This window comes from Ailuropoda melanoleuca, chromosome 5 (assembly GCF_002007445.2).
Source record: "Ailuropoda melanoleuca isolate Jingjing chromosome 5, ASM200744v2, whole genome shotgun sequence".
Taxonomy (NCBI): domain Eukaryota; kingdom Metazoa; phylum Chordata; class Mammalia; order Carnivora; family Ursidae; genus Ailuropoda; species Ailuropoda melanoleuca.
The window spans coordinates 26,882,860-26,906,466 of record NC_048222.1 but is presented as its reverse complement, the minus strand read 5'-3'; the positions used below and the strand labels follow the sequence as shown (position 1 = coordinate 26,906,466).

Sequence of the window (23,607 nt, the reverse complement as noted above, 5' to 3'; positions counted from 1 at the left end):
CCTGGCTCCCCATGGCTCTGAGGTGGGAAGGGTGGAGCCACGCCCTCTGGTGCCACGGCTGGTCCCTCCTCTTCCCTCCTGCCTCGAGGGTGCCAGTCCTGCCTTGTTTTTCAGCCTCCCCGAGCCCTTTCTGCTGTGTCTGAGGCTGGGGTGTTCCTGCTTAGGGGAAAGACCGTCTCTGTTGGGCTTCTCGGTCTTCCTTCTCATCTGCTTTTGTAGGGTCTGTTGAAAAGGCTGGTTCTCGTGACGTCCTCCGGGGTGGAACCCAAGTGTCTTCCTACAGCAGTGTCACTGTGTATGTGTCTGTGTAAGCGGATTTATTTTTAGTAATCTCTATGCCCAACGTGTGGCTTGAACCCACGACCCCAAGATTAAGAGTCGCACTCTCCCGACTGCACCAGCCAGGCACCCCGTGTCCCTGTGTTTTTAATGAGGCAGGGCAGGCCCCTCTGTGGAATTCTCTTGGTGTTTTATCTCGTTCTTATTCTTTTGTTTTGTATTGGCTGGTCGAAAGAAACAATAACTTTGAAGTAAACTTTATTCCTAATATGAAACAAAATTTCCAGGAAAGCTGAGAATTCTGGGTCTGAGGGAGATGTGGAAACAGAGGGGGCATGACAGCTGTCTGGGTTGTCAGGAGGTGGAGGAGGGCCAAGGAAGGGCTCTCAAAGGATGGCGGTGGCAGCAGGCAGCACTTCCTGACTCATGAAAAGGTCCAGGTCCAAGTTGGGATCTTCCAAATCCAGTTTCAGAAATTTGTCTACTAACATCTGGCAACTGAGGGGAGAGAGGATAGCGGGGTTTATGGCAGAATGGAAAACTGAGTCCCCACGCAGAAGGCAGAGGCTGTGGCATGGGGAACCCAGGAAAATTTAGGGAATTTCAGAAACAAATCATGGGTCTTTGAAGGACAAAGGGGCTGTCTGGGTCCCTGAAATGGGGAGAAGAGCTGCAGAACATGCTGGAAAGAACCAGGACACTGGTCCGCATGCTCACTTTTCCATTTGCTTCTCCTTTAGCAACTCCTTGACAGGCTTTATGGGTTTCCCACTGCGGATCAAGTCTGAGACCTAGCAACAAGAAGTCGGGGGTGGGGGGTGGGGGTGAGGGAGTTGGGTAAGAGAACAGGAAAAAAGGGCCAGAAATCCCATGGACCAGAAAGCCAGGCTCCTGAGAGGAGCAGGGACAATGGTAGGGAGTCCTGACATAGGTGTTTGATCTTTGGCTCTCACCTCCTTGCCACGAGTAAGGAGTTGGTCAGGAAGCCCCGCCTGGGCAGCTGTGTGGGAGGCATGGCTGGCCTTGGCAATACCTTCACACACCTGATAGAAGAAGACTAGGTCGTCCCCATCCTCACAGGTCTCCATGGTCTTAAAAGAGATAGAAAGGGACAGTGTATCATGAATCACTCTGCGTCCTGCCCTGAAACCCTGGGCCGATCCCTGTGGGGAGTGAGAAACGGGAAGGAAGCCTCGTTCTGAGGAGCCTGTTCTGGGTTCTGGGAAGTGCTCATCCTAGGGATCCCTAGACGGCTGGACTGGTGTCCTTACCAAGTACTGCACAAGAGGCCCCTGTGGCAGCAGCTGGAGCTGAACAAGGCTCAGAAAGTTGGTGGCCACAAAGATGTGAGGGCACATGGGTCCAAGTGCCAGCCAGTGTCGTAGAACAGCGGCTAGAAGCGCAAGCCCATCTACCTGCACACAGGGCAGGGTGAGGGTACGGAACCACAGGTGCCCCTGTGTACACCTCTCCTCCTGCCCTACCCGTCCCCGTCTTGCACTTTTCTGTTTCTTTTCTGCCCACATACCCCCATTCCTCTCCTGAGCGGGTCCCCCCCCCATTTTCCCCTCCTCAGTTTCTCATCAGTTTGTCTCCTCACCGTGTTGGTTCCCTTTCCAAATTCGTCAATGAGGACCAGAGACTGCTTGGTGGCATTGTTCACTGCTTTCGCCACCTGCTGGACACCAGGTGCACAAGGGAGAATTTCAGTAGTGTTCAAGGCCTGCAACGCACTGACCGCAGTCTGCCTGGGAGGAAGGCTGCCTGTGTGTGTCCACCCTACTGGACTGCAAGTTCATGAATGGCGAGACTCCTGTTTTGTTCATCCTTTCATTGCCAACAGGGCCTCATGCAAAGTAACGGTTCAGTAAAGGTTCACGGTGTTGATTCTCCCAGTCCCTGAACTTGGTGCTCCCTGCCCCTAATACAGACAGCACGAGGGAATGGTTTGCGTGTTCTGATCATTTTCCAAGAATAGAGTTCCTTCCTCATTAACACCCTCCCCCAGTCCCACCCCCGTTTGCTCCCTTTGACCTGGTTGAGGTCGAGCATGAAGGTGGAGAGGCCCAGGGAGATGGATTCACAGCTGTGGATTCGGGTGAAGATGGCGTCTACAGCCCCGATTTCGGCTTCCTCTGCTGGCACAAAGCTGCCCACCAGCGCCATGAACGTGATCAAGCCTACCTAAATATGGAGGAGACAGGGTCTTGGGCCTGGTGGTGTGGGCCAGGGTGGGGGTGAGGGCGAGGCAAGGCTGAGGGGTGAATTATAGATCAAGGAGGTGCGGGCACAGTGTAGTAGGAGAGGATAGCCGCCTCAGCTCTCTTTAGAATCAGAAAAGAAGGCAGGAGAGGGGGCAGAGGCACACTTGGGAACAGCACGGACCTGTTCAGAGATGGGAGAGGCTTTCAGGGCACAGAGGGATCTGTTAGAGCACGGCTCTCCCTCAAGTAGAGAGGAGAACATGCAAGGAGCAGGGGGTGGGCACGATGGCCTTTCCATGGCAGGTCAGGTCAGAACACCAGGCAGGAGCTGCAGGGACCTGGGTGTGCAGGCAGGTGGGAGGTGGAGACAATGAAGAAGATGCCAGAGGCCCAGTGTGCAAGGACTGTCCTCACCTGTTTGAGGTATATGCTCTTCCCTGAGGAGTTGGGTCCAGTGATGACTTTGACTCTCCCTCTGTCACCACCACATTCTGCAGAGTTGGGCACGAAGGTTCGGGCACAGAGTTCCATCAGAGGATGTCTGCAGTGGGTAGAAAGGTACCTCCCCCGTGGCCCCTGAATGCAGATGAATGAAGCCACCAGAAGATGGGGCCTCTGAGCTCCTTGTGTCTATGCCTCCACCCTCTTCTGTTCTCACCTGCCGTTCTGGATTCGGACCCCAAGGAGTTGGGGGGAGTAACGGGGCCTTGAGTAGCCATAGTCGCGGGCAGCACTGGCAAGAGCCAGCAGGACATCCAGGCGGGAGGCAAGGTCCAACACCCGGCTCAAGACAGCGGCCCTTGCCAGCACCTGGCACTGCAGCTGGTACATCCACAGGGTCTCCTGGTCTGGAAGCAGGGGATGGAGGGAGCTGGGCCAGCTCCAGGGGAAAATGAAGAGACAAAGAAGGCAGCAGACACCTGGAAACAGGCTTGCAGATATAGTCTGAGACACCCCAAGACATTGAGGGGAAAAGGTGCAGAGTCAGAGTGAGAGCAGAAAGAAAGAAGCCTGTTAGACTGTCCTCCAAGCTGCCCGCTCCCCTCCAGCGCTTTGCTTCTCCTCACCGCGGATGTCACAATGCAGATCCCCCAGCAATGCATCCAGCTCCTTGGTTCGAGCACTGCGATAGTGCAGCTTCTCCTCTGACAGAAACTGGGAACAAGGGCTCAAAGCTGTGGGCTTTGCATTCTTGGTCCCCATCCTCTCTAACGCCGCCTCTGGCCCCACCCTTTTTTTTTCTTTTAAAAAACTTTTATTTAAAAATATAACAGATACAGAAAACTGTATAAAACAAATATATGGCTTAAGGAATTATTATGAGGCAAATACCCTTGTAACCAACCATGTAGGTTGAAAAGTAGATTAAAAAACTACAATTTTGTCAGCTATCCCAGAGAGCCATTAATCACGACCCTCTCCAACTCCTCAAAGTCACCTCTATTCTGACCTTTCCGGAAATCAATTCCTTATTTTCTTTATAAGTTTATCGCCCAAATATTCTTTTTTTTTTTTTTTTAAGAGAGAGAGGGAGTGGGTTGGGGGAAAGGGGCAGAGAGAGAGAGGGAGAGAAAATCTTAAGCAGGTTCCTTGCTCAGAATGGAGCTTAAGGCAGGGCTTGATCTCATAACCCTGAGATCATGACCTGAGCCGAAATCAAGAGTTGGATGCTTAACTGACTGAGCCACTCAGGCACCACCCCTCAAATATTCATCTTTATAAGACCTTTCCTTGATGATTTCTACAACTCTTTTTTAAAAAATCCAGTATAGTTAACATACAGTGTTTTATTAGTTTCAGGTGTACATTACTCAACAATTCTGCACATTACTCTATGCTGGTCAAGGTGAGTGGACTCTTAATCCCCCCTTCACCTGTTTCACTCATCCCCCACCCACCACTACCCCCCACCCCTGTAACCATCATTTTGTTCTCTATAGTTATGTATAGTTATGAGTCTGTTTTTTGGTTTGTCTCTTTTTCTCTTTGTCCATTTGTTTCTTAAATTCTACATACAGTGAAATCATATGGAATTTGTCTTTTTCTGACTGGCTTATTTCACTTAGCATAATACTCCATGCCATAGCAAATGGTAAGATTTCATTCTTTTTTTATTGCTGAGTAATATTCCATCGTATGCAATACCACATCTTCTTTTTCCATTCATCTGTCAGTGGACACTTGGGCTGCTTCCACAGCTTGGCTATTGTGGACAATGCTGCTACATAGAGGTGAGTGTTTTTGTATTCTTTGGGTATATTTGGGTAAATAGTAGTGCAATTCCTGGATCATAGGGTAGTTCTATTTTTAATTTCTTGAGGAACTTCCATACTGTTTTCCACAGTGGCTGCACCAGTTTACAACCCCACCAACAGTGCATGAGGGTTCCTTTTTCTCCACGTCCTTGCCAACACTTGTTGTTGCTTGAGTTTTTTATTTATTTTAGCCATCCTAACAGGTATGAGATGATATCTCATTGTGGGGTGTTTTTTTTTTAAGATTTATTTATTTATTTATTTATTTATTTATTTATTTATTTAATTTATTTGAGAGGGAGAGAAGGGAGGGACAGCAGGAGAGGGAGAGAAGCAGACTCTGTGCTGAGTCCAGACCCAACTGCAGGGCTCGATCTCATGACCCTGAGATTATGATCAGAGTCAAAATCAAGAGTTGGGCCACTTAAATGACTGAGCCACCCAGGCGCCCCTCATTGTAGTTTTGGTTTGCATGTCCCTGATGATCAGTGATGTTGAGCATCTTTTCCTGTGTCTGTTGGCCATTGGGATGTCTTTTTTGGACAAATGTCTGAACATGTGTTCTACCTATTTTTAAATTGGATTATTTGGGTGTTTTGGTGTTGAATTATATACTTTTTTAAAAAGTTTTATTTATTTAAGTAATTTCTACACCCAACGTGGAGCTTGAACTCACAACCCTGAGATCAAGAGTCTCATGCCAAACACCCCTTAAGTTCTTTATATCTTTTGGATACTAACCCTCTATTGGGTATGTCATTTGCAAATATCTTCTGCCATTCAGTAGGTCATCTTTTATCGGTTGTTTCCTTTGCTGTGCAGAAGCTTCTTATTTTGACATAGTCCCAGTAGTTTAAAGATTATTTATTTATTGATTTACTTATTTATTTATTTTAGAGAGAGAGCACGAGTGAAGGGAGGGGTAGAGGGGAAGGGAGAAGGACAAGCATACGCTGTGCTGAGCAAGGAGTCCAACACAGGGCTTGATCTCACGAACTGAGCCAAAACCAAGACTCAGAAGCTTAACAGACTGAGCCACCCAGGCGGCCCTATGTAGTCCCAATAGTTTATTTTTGCTTTTGTTTTCCTTGCCTCAGGAGACATATCTAGAAAGATGTTGCAATGACCAATGTCAGATAAATTACTACCTGTGCTCTCTTCTAGGATTTTTATGGTTTCATGTCTCACATTAAGGTCCTTAATCCATTTGAGTTTATTTTTGTGCATGGTGTAAGAAAGTGGCCCAGTTTCATTCTTTTGCATACGGCTGTCCAATTTTCCCAACACCATTTGTTGAAGAGAATGTCTTTTCCCCATTGCATATTCTTTCCTGCTTTGTTAAAGACTAATTGACCAGGGGCGCCTTATTTTATTTATCTATGTGAGAGAGAGAGCACAAGCTGGGAGTGGGGGAGGAGGGAAGGAAGAGAAGGGGCAGAGAGAGAAGCAGACTCCCCACTGAGCAGAGAGCCCAACACAGGGCTCAATCCTAGGACCCGGAGATCATGGCCTGAGGCAAAGGCAGATACTTAACCAACTGAGCCACCCAGGCACCCCATTAAATAAAATCTTGAAAAAAAAAATTGACCATATAATCATGGGTTTATTTCTGGACTTTCTGCTCTATTCCACTGATTTACATGTCTATTTTTGTGCTATCTTCATACTATTTCGATTACTACAACTTTGTAATACAACTTGAACTCTGGAATTGTGATAACTCCAGTTTTGTTTTGTTTTTTTTCAAGATTGCTTTAGCTACTTGGGGCCTTTTATGTTCCATACCAATTTTAGGATTGTTTGTTCTAGTTCTGTGAAAAATGCTGTTGGTATTCTGATGGGGATTGCATTAAATCTGTAGATTGCTTTGGGTAGTATAGACATTTGAACAATATTTGTTCTTTCAACTCCAGAGCATGGAATGCCTTTCCATTCCTTTGTGTCTTCAATTTCTTTCATCAAGGTTTTATGGTTTTCAGAGTACAGGTCTTTCATTTCTTTCCTACCCTGACTTCTTTCCCTTTTATCTCAGAGCTGGTAAGGATCAAAGTAGAACTATAGAAGAGACATCCCATATTGGGCAGTGCTGATGGGTTAAGGCCCTCCCTCAGCTGCTGACTTATTTCTTTTATTACCCCCTGAAGAGGTCAAGGGTCTTACCATGAAGTCCAGTCCTTCAATCTCAAAGTCACTGGCCTCTACCATGGAAGGCAGGCGGGGAATAGAGAGAAGGAACCCAATCTGAGGAGAGTGAAGAGGTAAAACAGGGAGTGAAGTACGGGGCACCGTATCTCCCTGGAGGACACCAGAGAGCCCTGTATTCGACAGTGCTCCCCTCGGGGGCTTAAAGCTACCACAGGGTGTTCATGTTCTTCAGGCTTCTCCAGTTTTCTCATCTAGCAGAGTGTGTCCTTCAAAAGCTTAATATCTCCCATAAAAGATCCCTGGGGGTTACACCCACCCTCCTGCCCTCACCAGAGGGATGTAGATGACACTGCATGAAGGAATACGGGAGTCCAGATTCTCTAGCTCCTTCCGGGCGACCTCAGTGAGGAAACTGGGAAGTCCCATCAGCCTTCGTTTTTCTAGGAGGGTGGAAGATGTGTGGGTATCAAAAGTAAGGTTCCCGCCCTGTGCCATGGTTATCCCCGGTTGCAGTGGCCACCTACTGATGATGGTACCCCGTCACTGGGTGGGCTCGTGTTTCAGGGCTCACAGGCCCAACTGCACACCCAACACTCACTTTCATCAATGTCAGGATCTATGTTGGGGAGGACTGTGAAGCGATTTTCAGCAAGACTGCCCTCAAAGTCCACCTGAGGAGATAAAAAGTCCAGTTGCTCATCACCCAGAACCGTCCCCAGTCCTGTTCCTCATCTCTCCTTGGGCTCCTATTCTCCTTTCATTTCCTGCTTTGACCCTAACCCTCCAAGCATGTTTCTGAAGTTCTGCCCCTTCCTCTCACCATTCCATTGTTTGGTCATCCAAATGACCTGATGTCTCCCATCTTCAACACCACATTCCCCAGAGCCCGGTCTTTCTCCACCCTCCAAATCCCACCTTTCTCCCCTAGGTCCCTAGGAGCTCTGCCTCTTTCTTCCACTCACCACCTTCCCAATGAGGCTGGCAATATGGTGCAGGTCGTCAGAGAACTCTTGGGCAATGTCCTGAAAGAGCTGGATGGCCTGGGGCAGGGAGCGGCAGGCATCCCTCAGACCCAGGGCACTGTACACAGTCTGTAGCAGAAATGGACAAAAGGTGGGCTGAGGCGACAGGGAAGGACAGAGGAGAAAACACATGAGAAAGACAGAAGATCTCAAGGGCAAAGAAGAAACAACAATTGAGGAAATGGCCTCTGTAAAACTCTGTGTCAGGCACTCCACTCAACAGTGAGGCCACAAAGAACTAAAATATGGCCCCTGTCTCGGATGAGTTCATGGTCTAGTGAGGAAGACAGAAATACACCCAGAAGATTTAAAAGTAAAGTGGTAGGTTATTTAACAGGGGAGAGGATTTCATATTGAGGAAGGAGAAAGAGAAGTGGGGATATGAAAGGCAGAGAAGTACATGAGCAGAAGGGGCAGGCACGACAGAACTGAGGTAAGGGAGCAGGGAGAGAGGAAGGGTGAGAGTCAGTGACAGTTAACTCCCCAGGGTGAAGGTTAGTGCCCTGCCAATGTTCAACTAAGTGAACACACTGACATCTACTGAGCCTTACTCGGTGGCAGAGGACACAAGTATATAAATCAAAGGGTTTACAATCTAGCAATGATGGAAACAAACAAGCAACAAAAACAATGCCTACCCCACAAGACAGATTGATCAAGTTATGAAACTGACTAAAATTAAGGAAGCTCAGAGAATAAGACTAATATGGGCTAACATTGTTGGGGATATCTTTACAGAGAAAAGGAAACGAGGGGCCCTTGGGTGACTTAGTTCATTGGGCGTATGGCTCTTGATTTCGCTCAGGCAATGATCTCAGGGTCCTGGAATTCAGTCTGGAGTCAGGTTCCATGCTGGGTATGGAGCCTGCTTGAGATTCTCTCTCTCCCTCTGCCCACCCCCACCTTCACGGGCCGGGCCAAGAGTGTGCTTATGCATCTCTCTCACTTTCAAAAACAAAAAAAAAAAGGAACCAAACTGGGTCATGAATAAGGCTATTCAAAGAAAGGAGGGTATTCTTGTTGAGAGCAAGAGCACGGGCAAATAGCAGTGGGAATAAGAGCTAACACTTCCTGAATGCTTACTAAGTGACAGGCAATGTTCTAAAGTCTTCACATATATTAATTTCATTCATTCCTCAAAATAATCTGAGGAGATAGGGACTAGCATTATCTCCATTTTACAGACCAGCAACCTGAAGCACAAAGAAATAACATAATTTACTCAAGGGCTCACAAAGTAAATAAAAGAGCTGCGATTTGAACCCAGGTGTCTGGCTTTTAAACACCACACTATACTAAGCAGAACACAGTGGGTCTCCTCGGCAGAGTGCCCAAATGCAGAGCCGGCCTGGCTGAAGCAGAGGATGAATGGCGAGTAGTGGGAATGGAATATACAAATAGTTACATAAAACTGCTCATGTTCATAGGAAACTGCTGTAGGTAATGAGAAACGGATTTCACACTGTCAGAGAAGGAAGTTACAAATGAGGAAAGGAGGAATACCCTATGGTATTGACCTGGAATCAGAGGTATGAGTATGAACTCGTGGGTTCTTTAATATATCGATAGATCAATTCAGGAATATAGATGTGAATGCATGGATTAGCATATAGCATACATGGATTTATTTCTTAGCTCTGTCTGTGGTGAGAAGTGACAGATACCCCAGTAGCAATAACCACATCCAGTGTCCAGACCTTGGTTTCTAATACTGTTCTTCAAAGAAAGTAACCAGGACTCCTTGGAGAAATGGTTGATTCCAGGGCTGGGGCAAGGAAAATATAAGATGAGCCTGGAGCGTCATTTAGTGGTAGAAAGTTAGGAAGTGTTCAAAAATGGACTGGGGGCCATGTCAGAAAGGCATTATCAAATCCTATGTGAATGTGAAAAGCTAATCTGAAGGCCAAATGGGCACATTAAAAGTTAATCTGAAAAGAACTCTCAAGGATCTAAGCTAGAAAAATTTGAGCAAAAATAAACAATGATAGCATTGAATTATAACTCATAAAATATGAGATATTTGGACTACGGTGATGTAACATGTTAACATTTTTTATAAGATGTTAACATTAAGGGAAGCTGAGTGAAAGGTATTTAAGAACACCCTGTACAATTTTTGCAGCTTTTCTTTCCATCTTAAATTATTTTTAAAAAAAGAAATTAAAACAACAGAAGGATAAATCTTAAACTTTTTTTAAAGAAAATGTTATCTATAGGTGGAAAGGGGGAAAAAGAAACAAGAATTAGTCACCTAGCCCTTGTTTGGGAGATTACATTTTGGAACTGTGTAAATGTTTTACATAATTATAAAGGTAAATTAAATTTAAAAACCAATTCCTAAAAATAAAAAATAGAATGAAACAAATGAACATAAGTGTATATTCAGATAGTGACATAACCAAACAGAGAGGAACTATTCTAAGTGACTAAAACACAGTAATTTGGCTGTATCCGTAGTAGAGACAAAAAGAACTTCCCTTCTCCCCCCAAAATTTCTTAAATTATTTTCAGCAATAATCTCATTGGTAGTAGTGCTGGTATTGTTATACTAAGATTTTTGTGGATGTAATGTAAGAAAAAGCAAATGAGTGATATTCTAATCTTAGCATTCCTGGTGTTACTGAGAACCAGAATCTCCGCTATGGAAGAAGAAATGTTGAAGAGGATAGTATAGGAATATACAACGTGAGAACCCTGTGCTTCTGAATTTAAATTGTTCACATCAGTACCAGTTTATCAGGTGTTTTACTTTTTAAAAATTCCTACATGTCTGTAGAAAAGCCTTTAAAGCAATAAGCAAAACATGCCGTGCACCCTCTAGGATTTAGACTGTGATACAGAAATGCCATTTTTCACCAAAAGGAACCAGGGCTCTTTGGAGAAGTATCTGGTTCTGGGTCAGAACCAAGAAATGTATGGGCATCTGGCTGGCTCAGTCAGTACAGCACGCAACTCCTGATCTCAGGGTTGATTTCAAGCCCTGCCTTGGGTGTAGAGATTACTTAAAATAAATAAATAAATAATTTTTAAAAAGATTTTAATTTATTTATTGGACAGAGAGAGACAGCCAGTGAGAGAGGGAGCACAAGCAGGGGGAGTGGGAGAGGAAGAAGCAGGCTTCCAGCAGAGGAGCCTGATGTGGGGCTCGATCCCATAACGCCGGGATCACGCCCTGAGCCGAAGGCAAATGCTTAACGACTGAGCCACCCAGGTGCCTCTAAATAAATAAAATTTTTAAAAAAAGAAAGAACCAGTAGATATAAATGATATATCTGGTACATCTTGTCAAACCAGAGAGCAGGAGGGAAGCTATCAAGTGGGGGCGTCTGGGGGTCATGTTTAAAGGACTCAGAAGCCAACATGAAGAGGCTCCCATTGACCATAGATGGAATAAGCTGAACATGTAGAAAGATTAAAAATGCAGTGGACTGAAACACATGTGTAAATCTGAGTTTGTGATGATATTAAAACAACAACAAAAAACACACTGGCTACCTTGAGGCATGTTGGGGAACTAATAATTTCCTATATGCTGAGAGCTGGTAAATAAAGGCAGGGGAGAAAATCAAGTGATTTCTATGATATGAAATGTACCACTGAGTAACCAAAGCAGATGAGAGGAGGTTTCTCTTTACAGAAACATTCAGACTAATAAATGGAGAAAGAATGACAGAATAACGCTACTTTGCAATCCCTACGGAATTAATGGACTTAGGTATTAAACATCAAAAGCTGCTAACATCACAAAAGGAGAAACAGACATATCAGGCATTATATTCCTCTGCTTATAAAACAATATTGAAAAAAAATCAAACTTGGATTTCAACAATCTTCTAGATTCAACTATTTACAAAAAAATCTAGAAGAGAGTAAAACATGTCAAAAACACGTATAGAATATAATCAGCAAAATCCAGCTTAAGGAAAACTCTACTGAACAAACAATCCAACTTCTTCACCAAATAATTTGCATGGGGAAAAAGAGAGCTAAAGATTGAGATAGAAATGGAAGGAGAACAGTAAAATGAAAAAGGAACCCACAAAGGGGATTTCAAGAGACATCATCCCATTGTCGTATGTTGAACATATTTGCATCCTAATCAAACAAAATGTATTTTTTTTAAAAATCATGACATTTAAGAGAGGATTAGAAATGTGATCAGATAATTGATGATATTCAACAATTATGCTAATTGTTAGTAAGATCATGGTATTGTTATTCTTTTTTTTTTAAGATTTTTATTTATTTGACAGAGAGAGAGACAGCCAGCGAGAGAGGGAACACAAGCAGGGGGAGTGGGAGAGGAAGAAGCAGGCTCCCAGCGGAGCAGGGAGCCCGATGTGGGGCTCGATCCCAGGACCCTGGGATCACGCCCTGAGCCGAAGGCAAACGCTTAACGACTAAACCACCCAGGCGCCCCTGTTATCTTTTAAATTAATTTTCTTTTAGAAATCATGCTAAAATAGTTATGGATGAAATGATATGATGGCTGGGAACTGCTTCAAACTAATCCAGGAAGAGGAAAGGGGAAGAAGATATACATGAAACAAGATTGGTATTGAGTCAAGGTGTTAAAACTGCATGGTGGGTATGTGGGAGTTCATTATTCTAAATTTTTTTGACAGTTTCCATAATACAGAGTTGTTGTTAACGTGTTGGGATAAAGTTGGATGGGTAAGCAGAGTACAGAGGGTCTGGACTGCCTGCTGAGAGGCTTAACCTGGACCTCTGGGCTTCTGGAAGGGAGGCCTTACCTTGTACAGAACCTGCCAGTCGCTGGCCTTGGTGTGGGACAGCTTCATCCGTTTCAGAATCAGCTACAGTCAGACAAGGGGATGGCCACTGTTTTCCTTCTCCCACTCTAGTGCCCCTCAAGAAGCCCAATGTCCACTATTGACCCTCAAGCTCCTTCCCCACCTCCCTGCCCCACCCTGGGCTCACAGGCACATTCTTGATATGACCCAGCAACCGATGCAGCATTTGAGCCATGTCCAGATTCTGAGGTAGGAGGAAAAACTGAATGACATCCAGCCGAGAATTTAACTCTCCCAGGTCCAGAGTTGGACGTGTGAACCATAGTCTAGAAGTGAGGGATGAAGTACGGGGGACCAGAGATTACATCTGTTCTCATCATTGTCTTTTTTTTTTTTTTTAAGATTTTATTTATTTGAGAAAGAGTGAGAGAGAATGAGCACGAGGAGGGAGGGTCAGAGGGAGATTCAGATTCCTCGCTAAGCAGGAAGCCCAATGCAGGGCTCGATCCTGGGACTCTGGGGTCATGACCTGAGTCAAAGGCAGTCACCTAACCAACTGAGCCACCCAGGTGCCTCCTCATCATTGTCTTGATCTCAATTTGTGTGTTTGGAGGGCCCTGGGGATTGTGGTGATACGTATCTGTACTGGCAAGCCCAGTGTCCTATGTATGCGGGTGTGTTTACACATATCTACTAAAAATCTCTGCAGGTGAGCACGACTCTGTTTATCATGGTTTTGATGGATGTGTTTTGAATGACCATGTGTCATTCCATGTGGATATGCGATGGAGCTTGTCAATATTTAGAGGGAGAGCAGCCTATTGAGGTATTTGTGTGCCAACACTCTAGCCTTCTCTGCAGCTGAGTAGGAGAGGGTGAGTCAGCATGAGTTTATCTGCATTTGGCTGTGAAAGTGCCTCTGGGTGTAATAGCACAGACGTTCGTCTTTTCCTGTTCTTCTGTAAAAGTATATAGATAGCCATTCCATGTGGAATGGTAAGTCCTCAATTCATGATAATGGTCATCTCTGCAGAGAAAAAAGGATTGGGAAGGGACACTTAAGAGGCTTCAATAACCGTGTCTTTTTTTTTTTTTTGGACTTTTAAATTTACGTATTTATTTATTTGAGAGAGAGAGAGAGCAGGAACATGGGGGGGCCAGAGGAACAAGCAGACTCCCTGCTAAGTGGGGAGCCTGATGTAGGACCTCCATCCCAGGACCGTGAGATGATTACCTGAGCCAAAGTCAGATGCTGAACCAACTGAGCCATCCAGGACCCCCTCCTTTTTTAAGGAAGCTCTATGCCCAATGTGGAGCTTGAACTCACAACCCCAAGATTAAAAGTCACATGCTCTACCAACTGAGCCAGCCAGGCACCCCTTTAATAACATTGTCTTATTCTTAAATTTGCAGGTGCAAACAAAGAGGTTTATATCATCATCATCACTTCCTCCTTTTGTGTGCCTCAAGTACTTTCTAATAAATTAAATTAGTATACAATAATAAGTGTTTCATCTGGGTTTGTCTAATTCTGGCTGTCCCTGTCTTTCTATGGCTGTGAAGAATGTGAGACTCTGCAAGGACCTGTGAGCCCATGAATTCTTTTCTGCATTAGAGAATGCTATCTTGTGTAACAAGCAACCTGTGGAGACAATGGGCCCTGAGGATATGCATCTCACACTATAGTTAAGGCCCAGTTACCCCGGGTTAGAAAACCTCAGGTTAGAGTGAAGTGGAGGGCTGAGCGGGATTCGAGGGTGGGTTTTAGGCACCTCTGCTCCTTAGCCACAGACAGCTCCACCTGCCGCAGTGTAGGCCAGACTGTGATACCTGTCCTCCCTGCTTGGAGAGCTTTGCCAAGCTGCCTGTTTTGCAAAATCCTGAGGTTTTTCTGACTCATGTATTGCTAGTGCCAGTAGAAATCTTAGCTAAACCTCCTAATTTTACAGCTGAGAAAATGAAGCCCTTAGAGAATAAGCGCTTATCCAAAGTCATCGTGCTAGTAAGTATAGCTGGGTCTCAAACTCAGGTCTGCAGACAGCTAGGACAGTGCTCTTCAAAGCATACTGTGACATTCAGTCACCTTCCTGGTGCCCCGTCCAGGTGGGCCAATTGGGTCCTTAGTTCGTAATTCAGGTTATGATTCCATGCCCTGCTGGAACCTATGTGGGGGATCTGTACTCCTACCCACCTTTAACTCTCTTCTCTTCTCCCCTAAGAATTCCTTCCCTCTCATCCCTGGCTGAGATGCGAGAGCTGCACCTGTAGAATGTGGGGGTAATTAAATGATCCCAATTACCTGGAGATGACCTTAGGGATTATCCTAAATTAACCTCCAAAAGACACACAGTACAGGGCAGGTGAGGTGGGGCAAGAATTGTGCATCTGTAGGCCAGCAAAGCTTTCAGCTCTGAGTTTGCAGAGATGATGTGACCAGTGTGCTTGCATCTATGTACCATGCTCACTTGTATCACATCCAAGGCTGTGTCAGGCACTGAGGTCACAAGCATGACCGCTGTACGGAGCTTGCAGTTATGAAAGCGAGCAGGTTCGCTGACGGCTAACTCTATGCTGATGTGACTGTGCAGCCACAAAACATAAACAGGCACTAAGCAAACGGGAAGGTGCGTGTTGGTCTCCTTACAGGTGCTTGTGAAAGTTTCACGGAAACTGTACTGGGCTTGCACCTTGAAGAGGAAAGACTTTCCAGAAGGAACTACATAAACACAGGCTTGGTGTATTTCCATGACAAAAAGTGGCCCAAACTGCTAGAATATAGGGTGGATCCAGTGAGAAAGGATTTGGGCCAGGATCCAGCAGATAATCATGGAAATTTAAGTTGAGGTGAATGGGAGGGGCTTTGAACACCACACTGCTAAAGATGTCGATCTTCACTCCCGCAGAGAATGGGGAAGCCTCCTGAGGTTTATGTTATTTTGTTTCTACTTAAGGTTTAAAGAAGTGGAGTGACATGTTCAGATATCTACTTTGGAATGACAAGTATTTTGGAAGGAAGGACAGATTAGAAAAAGAAGAGATTACAAGCAGAGAGACCAATTTGAAGGTGACTGTGATGCTCCAGGTTGGAAATGATTATAGCCAGAATTAGAGCAGTGGGAAAATGGCTGAGAAAGACATCTCAGGGTAGAATCAATAGGCCTTAGTGAATAATTGAATATGAAGGGTGAAGGAGAAGCATCAATCCAAGGTTCAGCGCTTGAGAAGGAGTATTGCCAGCAATGCCATTAGCTAGAAAAAAAGGATGCAGGAAGAGGAACGGGTCCAGTGGGGATCAGTTTAGAGGCTCTGAGTCTGAACTGCCTATGGCCTAAGGAAACTGCAAGTGGGGATGATGTGGGGTACACACTCCACATATAGAAGTTGGAACTAGAGACTCAATTTTGAAAGTCATCAGAGAACAGCTCAAATTTGAAGTATGGTTTTTATAATTAAAGATAGTACCATGTGGGGTGCCTGGCTGGCTCGGTCAGTAGAGCATGTGACTTTTGATCTTGGGATAGTGAGTTGGAGTCCCACGTTGGGGGGTATATTGTACTTAAAATAAAAAAATGTTTCAGGGGTGCCTGGGTGGCTCATTCGGTTGAGCATCTGACTTCGGCTCAGGTCATGATCTCGGGGTCCTAAGATAGCCCTGTGTCAGTCTCCCTGCTCAAGAGGGAGTCTGCTTGTCCTTCTCCCTCTGCTCCTTTCTCTCTCTCTTAAATAAATAAAATATTTTTTAAAAATCTTTAAAAAAAAAAATAAAACCCAGGGCACTTGGGTGGCTCGGTCCATTAAGGATCTGCCTTCAGCTCAGGTCATGATCCCAGGGTCCTGGATCAAGTCCCTCCTGCTCTGTGAGGAGTCTGCTTCTCCCTCTCCCTCTGCCTGCCGTTCCCCCTGCTTGTGCTCCCACTCTCTCTGTCAAATGAATAAATAAAATCTTTAAAAATAAATAAATAAGGGGCGCCTGGGTGGCACAGCGGTTAAGCGTCTGCCTTCGGCTCAGGGCGTGATCCCGGTGTTCTGGGATCGAGCCCCACATCAGGCTCTTCTGCTATGAGCCTGCTTCTTCCTGTGTTCCCTCCCTCGCTGGCTGTCTCTCTCTCTGTCAAATAAATAAATAAAATCTTTAAAAAATAATAAATAAATAAATAAAGTCCTACCATATGAGGTAGAAACTTCCAGTTATTAAAAAAAAGACAATGTACAGCATAAGGAATATAGTTAATAATACTGTAACAACTTTCCATGGTGACAGATGGTAGCTAGATTTATCGTGGTGATCACTTCATAATGTATATAAACGTTGAATCACTATGCTGTACACCTGAAACTAATATAATATTGTGTGTCAACTACACTCCAATAAAAAAGAAAAAGATATTATCATGCGTGCATTAGTGTTTTGTGACTGTGTTTCTGCTGCTTGCGTGCATGCAAGTCTACATCATCAATGGACAACATCAAACGATACTAGCTACCACATGGGGTTGTTGTAAGGATTAAATGCATTTAGCCAGCATCTGGGAAAGTTGTTTTTATTACTAGCAGACAGAGTGGTGTATGTGAGCCTATAGACTGCATGCATGAGCCTGTGGCATGCATGTCAGACTCACCTGAGCAGCTTCTCTCCCCACTTACAACGGCATCTGTTGAGGATTCCTGTGGGGAGCAGGGGCAGGGAGTAAGCGTGTTACAGGGGAGGGGCAGGGAAAGGTATGTGTGAATGTGTCTAAACCGAGGCATCCGGGCCAAAGGTTCGGGTTTTGGGCAGGCTGGCCTGGGGGCGTTCCCCAGATACAGAACACAAAGGCAGCTAAAGCCAGCGCCTGGCCAGAAGTCTGAGCCAGGATTACCTTACATGGGCTTAGGGGACGGATGGGCACTCCCAGGAACAGTCAGCCAGAAAAATACACAGACTGGTTGTAGTTGGAACCACAAAAAGCCCAACACATATATGTAAACATTAGACACAATCCACCGAGATATGCACAGTGAAACCATGTGGATACTTGGGGCGATGTCCCCACTACACCCTAAAGCAGAGACAACTGATAAAGACTCAATGCCAATAAAATAAAGGCAGTTATGTAACCCTCTCTATACACGGGGCCTCCCCAAGTTCCTGGACAGGTGCACAACTAGCAGAAACATCCATACAAGCCCAAGGAATGAACATGGAATTGGTAAAGTCAGAGAGCATAGGCAAATGACACTGGGTAACAGTGGGCGAGGGGAGATGCCCAAGCTCAGGGAGGGTACAAAGAGGATAAGAGAGCTGGATGGGAGTGGAAGAGACATCTGGCAGTGGGAGTGAAGTGGGAAGAGAGGGGCTGGGACACGTGTTTGGAGGCAGCTGCTTTTCTGGCAGGCTTCCGTAGTATGGGATGAGGGAAGGGGCATACCTACCAAAGAGGCTGAGCCCCTCCTTCAGTCCACTGGCCACTTTGTACACTGAGGGATGGGACTCACTCTTAAATATCTGCAGAACGCTGTCAGGGAGAAATGGAGGAGTCTGACGTAACTTGGGTTTTTAAAGGGAACTGAGAAAATGGAAAGGAGGTTGGGAATACACTCCTGAGATCAAGTGTTGCAAAGTCTGTCCCCGCACTCGGGAAGGTAGGATATCTATTTGACACCTTTGTGCTTTTCTTCCTTTCTCTTAGCCCTCTCTTCCCTTTCCTTCAAGGAGACAGACCTTAATAACCCCAGGATTAAAGAAACTGGAGCCTCTTTAGGATTATTAGAGCATTAAACTTAATCCCTTTCCCTCCCCAGAGACGACAGCCTGCCTCCATCTCCTTACCTGTACGTGTCTTGATCTATGCTCACCAAATGGGTCCTGAGGACAGAAAACAAGCAAAAGGGAAGGTGGCTGGGGTAGGGACAGTGTGAGTTCATTGCTAAGTTCCACCCTTCTCAGTCTTCTCCCCAGACCTCCACATCCCCTTCAGGTGCTCCTATGTGTCCTAAAGCACTTTACCGGATGGGGCACTGCCCACTCCTCCTACCCCCAACCCTGTCTTACTATTCAGGCCTCCCAATCCCACCTAACTTTGCTTGAGGTTAGGATAAATTACCTACAGCACAAATTTCTTAAAGCCCAGGATGGGGACGCTGACGTTATAGTCTTCCAGTTCAACCCCAATTCTTCTTCGACCCAGGAACTTGAGCAATCCTCCAAGCGCCCGAACCTGGGAGGGGATCAGGAATGGAGTTGAGGTCAATCCCAATGTCTCGAGGCTGGACAACACCAGGGAAAACTATTATTTTCCAGGGCTGGACTAATACTTCCTAGGACTCAACCCTAGGAATGAGGTGCTTGTCCCTTCCCCCAGCCTGCTGCATCCCAGCCCCTGCATCCCAGGACCATTCTCACCGTGAGGAGGCAGTCAAAGGGAATAACGGAAGAGAGGAAGAGGATTTTCTCAGTGGTAGTCATGGAGTCTGGAATGAAGGCATAGTTTCCAGAAAGGAGGCGCTGTTTGCTTATCTCCAGACCTATTTTGGGAGAGGCATAGGAGAGAAAGGTAATGAAGCCCAATTTTTCACCCCATTTTAAGAATGAGACAATACTCTCTGACAAAAAAAAAAAAAAAAAAAAAAAAGAACGACACAGTAGAAGCAAGAGATGATATGACTTGCCAAGCTGCTACAGGGAGTTAACGGAAAGCTGGAACAAGAACTAAATCTTCAGACTCAGTCTAATTCTCTCTTTTATACTTAATATAAAGATCTTTGGCTGAGAGCACAACCTGAGAAAGATAAGTGACTTAGGAAGGTATCTATTTGGTATTTGGGGTCAAAAAGATCATCACTAACAGAGGAATGAATAATACTAATGTCTTAACATCTAATTAGGATAGAACATTCCCTATCCTTTTTCCAAGCCTGGGAAGGCGATGTAAGTACCTTATGGATCATCAGAGTCACCTTTTTTTTTTTTTTAAGGGACAAATGGCTTTGTCTAAAAGGTGAAAATTCCAATAATCAAAGCTATCCACAAAGTGTCACCACTCCCTCTTCTCAGGGAAGGCCCTCATCCCTAGACTTGTCTATGAGGAAGTTTCAAAAGGTTTCAGGTTATTAAAGGGTAGGGAGCAGGAGAGATCTTGAGGACACTGGTTATGGGGCTTGGAGAACACAGAGGGTTAGGATGAGATAAAGCTGAAGGGAGACTTCTGATGATGGGGCTGGAGTAAGGAGAAACGGTAGGGAAACTGGGATGGGGGGCTGGGCAGAGCAAGGAAGTACCAAAATCCACACTTGGCAAAAATATGATTTCAGGTCTCTTAGGTTCTTTGTGCTCCTGGGAGGCTGTGGGGGAAGCAAAGAAAGGGCCATCAGTCCGTACATCTCAGTCCCCTGCTTCTGTCCCACCTTCCTACTCACCCAACTCTAGCCTCCTGGCTGTAGCTCCCTCCAAAGCCCTTTAGTCTCCTGGTATATTCCACAGTTTAGTCCTTCCCCATTTTCGCTTTTCCCTTTACCCAGTCCTTACCAAGCTTCCCTAGAAACTGAGCCATATTCTCATCCTGTTTGGCGCTCGTAACAATAGACCGGGGATTGATTTCATCCAACACTTAGAAGGAGAATGGAGACCAAATGAGTTAAAGGATCTTTATCCTCTAAGAAGGAACCCATAGCCCTCCCCTTGCTATCTCCCTCTAACCCCTCCAAGAAACCCCTCAAAAAACAAACAAAAAAACACCCTCATTTCCTCCCTCTAAAAGTAAGGGGTGCTCTGCACATTGGGAGCATAGGTATGGGTTAGGCATGATGTTTTGGAAAAGAGTAGTTAAGACTGGCAGGATGGTAGGAGGGAAGAGGAGTGGCCTGGAGACTGTCATTAGACTATAAACCTCTGAAGGACAGACATGACTGATTTGCCCAGGACTATATGTCCAGCACCTGATACACTGTAAACACCTAATAAATGTTCCTTGAGTAATGAAATGAATTTCTACAAACAACAGAGAGAGCCTCTAGGAGTCAAATAATAAAACAGATTTTGTCAGGTGAGGATATATGAATGAAACACAGGTCCAGTCCCAGAGTAGAGGAACCCATGGTTCTGCCCCTACCTCTCTGGAGAAGCTTGAGACTTTCATGATCTGGGGCATCTGGCATGAAGTGGATGGTGGAGTCACTAGTGTCGTAATAGGCAATGCCCAAGAATCCTGAAGTCCACAGGACACACAGATGGATCTGTCCGGGGAGGAAGAAAGGAAACAGATATTTGAACTGGGTTATGCAGGCTTAAGCCATGTCTTGCTTAATTGTAATCATTTTATCAAATCCCTGAGATAGTCATCATCATCCCCATTCAGTCAGTGTGAAACGGAGCAGAGGTAAGCGACTAGCTAGCTCTTCCCAGCCCATTTATTATTTTTTTTTATTAAAGATTTTATTTATTTGACAGAGAGACAGCCAGAAAGAGAGGGAACACAAGCAGGGGGAGCACAAGCAGGGGGAGTGGGAGAGGAAGAAGCAGACTCTTAGTGGAGGAGCCTGATGTGGGGCTCAATCCCAGAGCATAGGGATCATGCCCTGAGCCGAAGGTAAATGCTTAACGACTGAGCCACCCAGGCGCTCCCCAGCCCATTTATTCTAACATCCCGACGACGGTCCAACCGACGCCCACTCTCCGGATCCAAGCGCCTGCTCCCGACAAAGCCGCCCCAGAGACCTCCGCTGGCTCCTGCTCATTGTCCTCCTCCTCCTCGGCCTCCCCGTGGCCTAGCACCGGGGCCGGGCTGGGAAAGCTGGGCGAGGCGGCCCCGGGCCCCGGGCCCTGAGGCGTCCTGCCTGGGATCGCTCTGACGATAGAGGCCATGGCCTTGGAGGTTCTGCGGGAGCAGAAAAATGAAGGCGGTTCAGGGGCGAAGTTTCACCGCGAAGAGGCTGGGGTAGGGGGTGCGCAGAAACTCAAATCCACCCAGGACTTCTGGAAGGGGGCTGAGGCGCAGGGCTGGGAGGGCCGGGGAGAGCTGCGGTAACATCTTGTTTTTAACATTTGTGGGACATTTTGACGGACGACTTCTCAGGTACATCACTGAAGTCCAGACTGCAAAACTGCACTCGCTCCACCCTCATTTCGGTCGCGCGGAGGTTGTACTTTGGCTGGAGGGCCCTGTGGGGGTTGTCTGTACCTCTCCTCTCTCCGCCATTACCAACCACACCCCTACGACCGCACCCCTAACCTCTTGACTTTCCTACCCCAGCCGTGGGCAACTCGCGCGGGTTTCCCGCGTTTTTAGTCACCTGGGTCGCTACGTGCGAGAAACCGCGTCACTAACAGCCTTGCCCCCGCAGGAGCGGCATACCTCCTTGAGGACGGGGTGCGCGCGCACACGCCCCGCCCTTCTTAGCGGCTATTGGTCGGAGAGATCGGATCCTGCCTGGAGATCCAACCGAGCGCGCGTGAAAGAGAATACCAGTTACTAGGACGGCTGGACACTGATTGGCCTATTCGCATATGGGGCGGTGCCAGAACGTTCAAACTTCCCGCCTGTGCCGTTGCTTATCCTTCCGGCCTCTGGTCTTCCGTGTTTCTGGGCTTTGATTGACGCGAGGTAGAATCCGTGAGAAAGTCGGAAGCGGAGCCTGAGTTAGAACCCAGGGAACTGGTCTAGGGGTATTGGCGGGGAGCTGGCTAAAGGGGCACAGGAGAGTTGCATGTTTTTCTGGAGAGTGGAGATAAGCAACATTAATTAAGCCTGTGCCAACAACTCTAAATTAATATTTGTACCCACGAGGGACGCCTGGGTGGCTCAACTTTGGTAAAGCATCTGCCTTTGGCTCAGGTCATTATCCCAGGTTCCTGGAATTGAGTACCGCTCGGCTCAGTAGGAAGCCTGCTTCTCCCTCTGTCTCTGCCTATTGCTACCCCTGCTTGTGCTCTGACAGATGAATAAAATCTTAAAAAATAATTGTACCAAGTTAATATTTATGAAAGCTTAGGACAGTGCCTGGTAAACTAGTAAGAGCTTCTGCGTATTTCAAATAAATAAGCAGAAGTAAGTGAGACTCCTATCTTAGTCCTCCTTTGCCTATTTCCTTGGTGCAGGGTATGACCACCCCCCCAACGGCACCACTGGGCCTAATTTTAATTTTGGTCTCCGCAGAGGAGGTAGAAGCACTCAAATTACACCAAATTCTGGGGGAGAGAAGTAGACTTGGTAACAACTACACCCCCACTGAGACATGTCTACACCCCTCTGAAGGTGCACACACACCCACAGCCTTAAAGACAGAGGGGTGTCATTTATTCACCCAGCAACTATTTTGTGCCTACTCTGAGCCAGGTGGTAGACTCAAAATACTGAACATTAATTAAGTATGGGCTTCATGAAGCTTGCTTTTTAGTGTGTGTGAGATTATGAGGGAGACAAATAAATACATACTTTAAAAGACAGATCCTTTGGGACGCCTGGGTGGCTCAGTCAGTTAAGCGTCTGCCTTCAGCTCAGGTCATGATCCCAGGGCCCTGTGACAGAGTCCCACATGAGGCTCCTTGCTCAGGCGAGCCTGCTTCACCCTCAGCCTGCCGCTCCCCCTGCTTGTGCCCACCTTCTCTCTCTGACAAATAAGATCTTTTTTAAAAAAGCAAATTAAATAAAAAATAAAATAAGAAATAAATCCTTTAAAATGCATCTTCCTCTCCAGCTTTGTCCTAGGTACCCTGAGATGAGGAGATCCCATTCAAGAGGTTAGAGAAAATGGTGGGTTAACCTGGCTGTGCTAAACAATGTTTGGAAAATCCCCTCTAGCAAGAAAGGTGGGGGAGGGAGTTAAGGACTAGGTTAATGGTTACCCCCTGGCAAACTGTTGAGCAATGGAGCTATGGAAACCTGGAAAAGACCGTCACAACACTTAAGGCGTGGCAGGGAGGGACACACCTTCCAATCTGGGGTGAAAAGAGATAAGGGACTGGTTTACCAAG

At 46.2% G+C, this 23,607-nt stretch overlaps 1 protein-coding gene across 2 annotated transcripts; it reads right to left on the bottom strand.

Annotated features, from left to right (window-relative positions):
• Nucleotides 1–546: 546 nt before the first annotated feature.
• On the bottom strand, nucleotides 547–22,034 carry MSH5 (mutS homolog 5). 2 transcript variants are annotated; one of them, XM_034660483.1, is made up of 25 exons: nucleotides 21,927–22,034; nucleotides 21,352–21,511; nucleotides 20,747–20,870; nucleotides 20,164–20,244; nucleotides 19,917–19,979; nucleotides 19,042–19,163; nucleotides 18,747–18,856; nucleotides 18,469–18,504; nucleotides 18,072–18,154; nucleotides 17,279–17,324; nucleotides 12,847–12,985; nucleotides 12,660–12,722; nucleotides 7,846–7,974; nucleotides 7,482–7,554; nucleotides 7,214–7,323; nucleotides 6,899–6,979; nucleotides 3,551–3,638; nucleotides 3,142–3,331; nucleotides 2,898–3,024; nucleotides 2,314–2,463; nucleotides 1,880–1,957; nucleotides 1,551–1,694; nucleotides 1,233–1,370; nucleotides 997–1,070; nucleotides 547–777 (listed from the first exon to the last, which is right to left on the bottom strand). In XM_034660483.1, exons 2-25 carry the CDS (start codon nucleotides 21,496–21,498, stop codon nucleotides 666–668), a joined length of 2,508 nt encoding a protein of 835 aa, XP_034516374.1. In that variant the 5' UTR covers nucleotides 21,499–21,511; nucleotides 21,927–22,034; the 3' UTR covers nucleotides 547–665. The 2 variants fall into 2 exon arrangements, with proteins under 2 accessions (XP_034516374.1, XP_034516375.1); XM_034660484.1 differs by having other exon boundaries at nucleotides 1,880–1,954.
• Nucleotides 22,035–23,607: the final 1,573 nt, after the last annotated feature.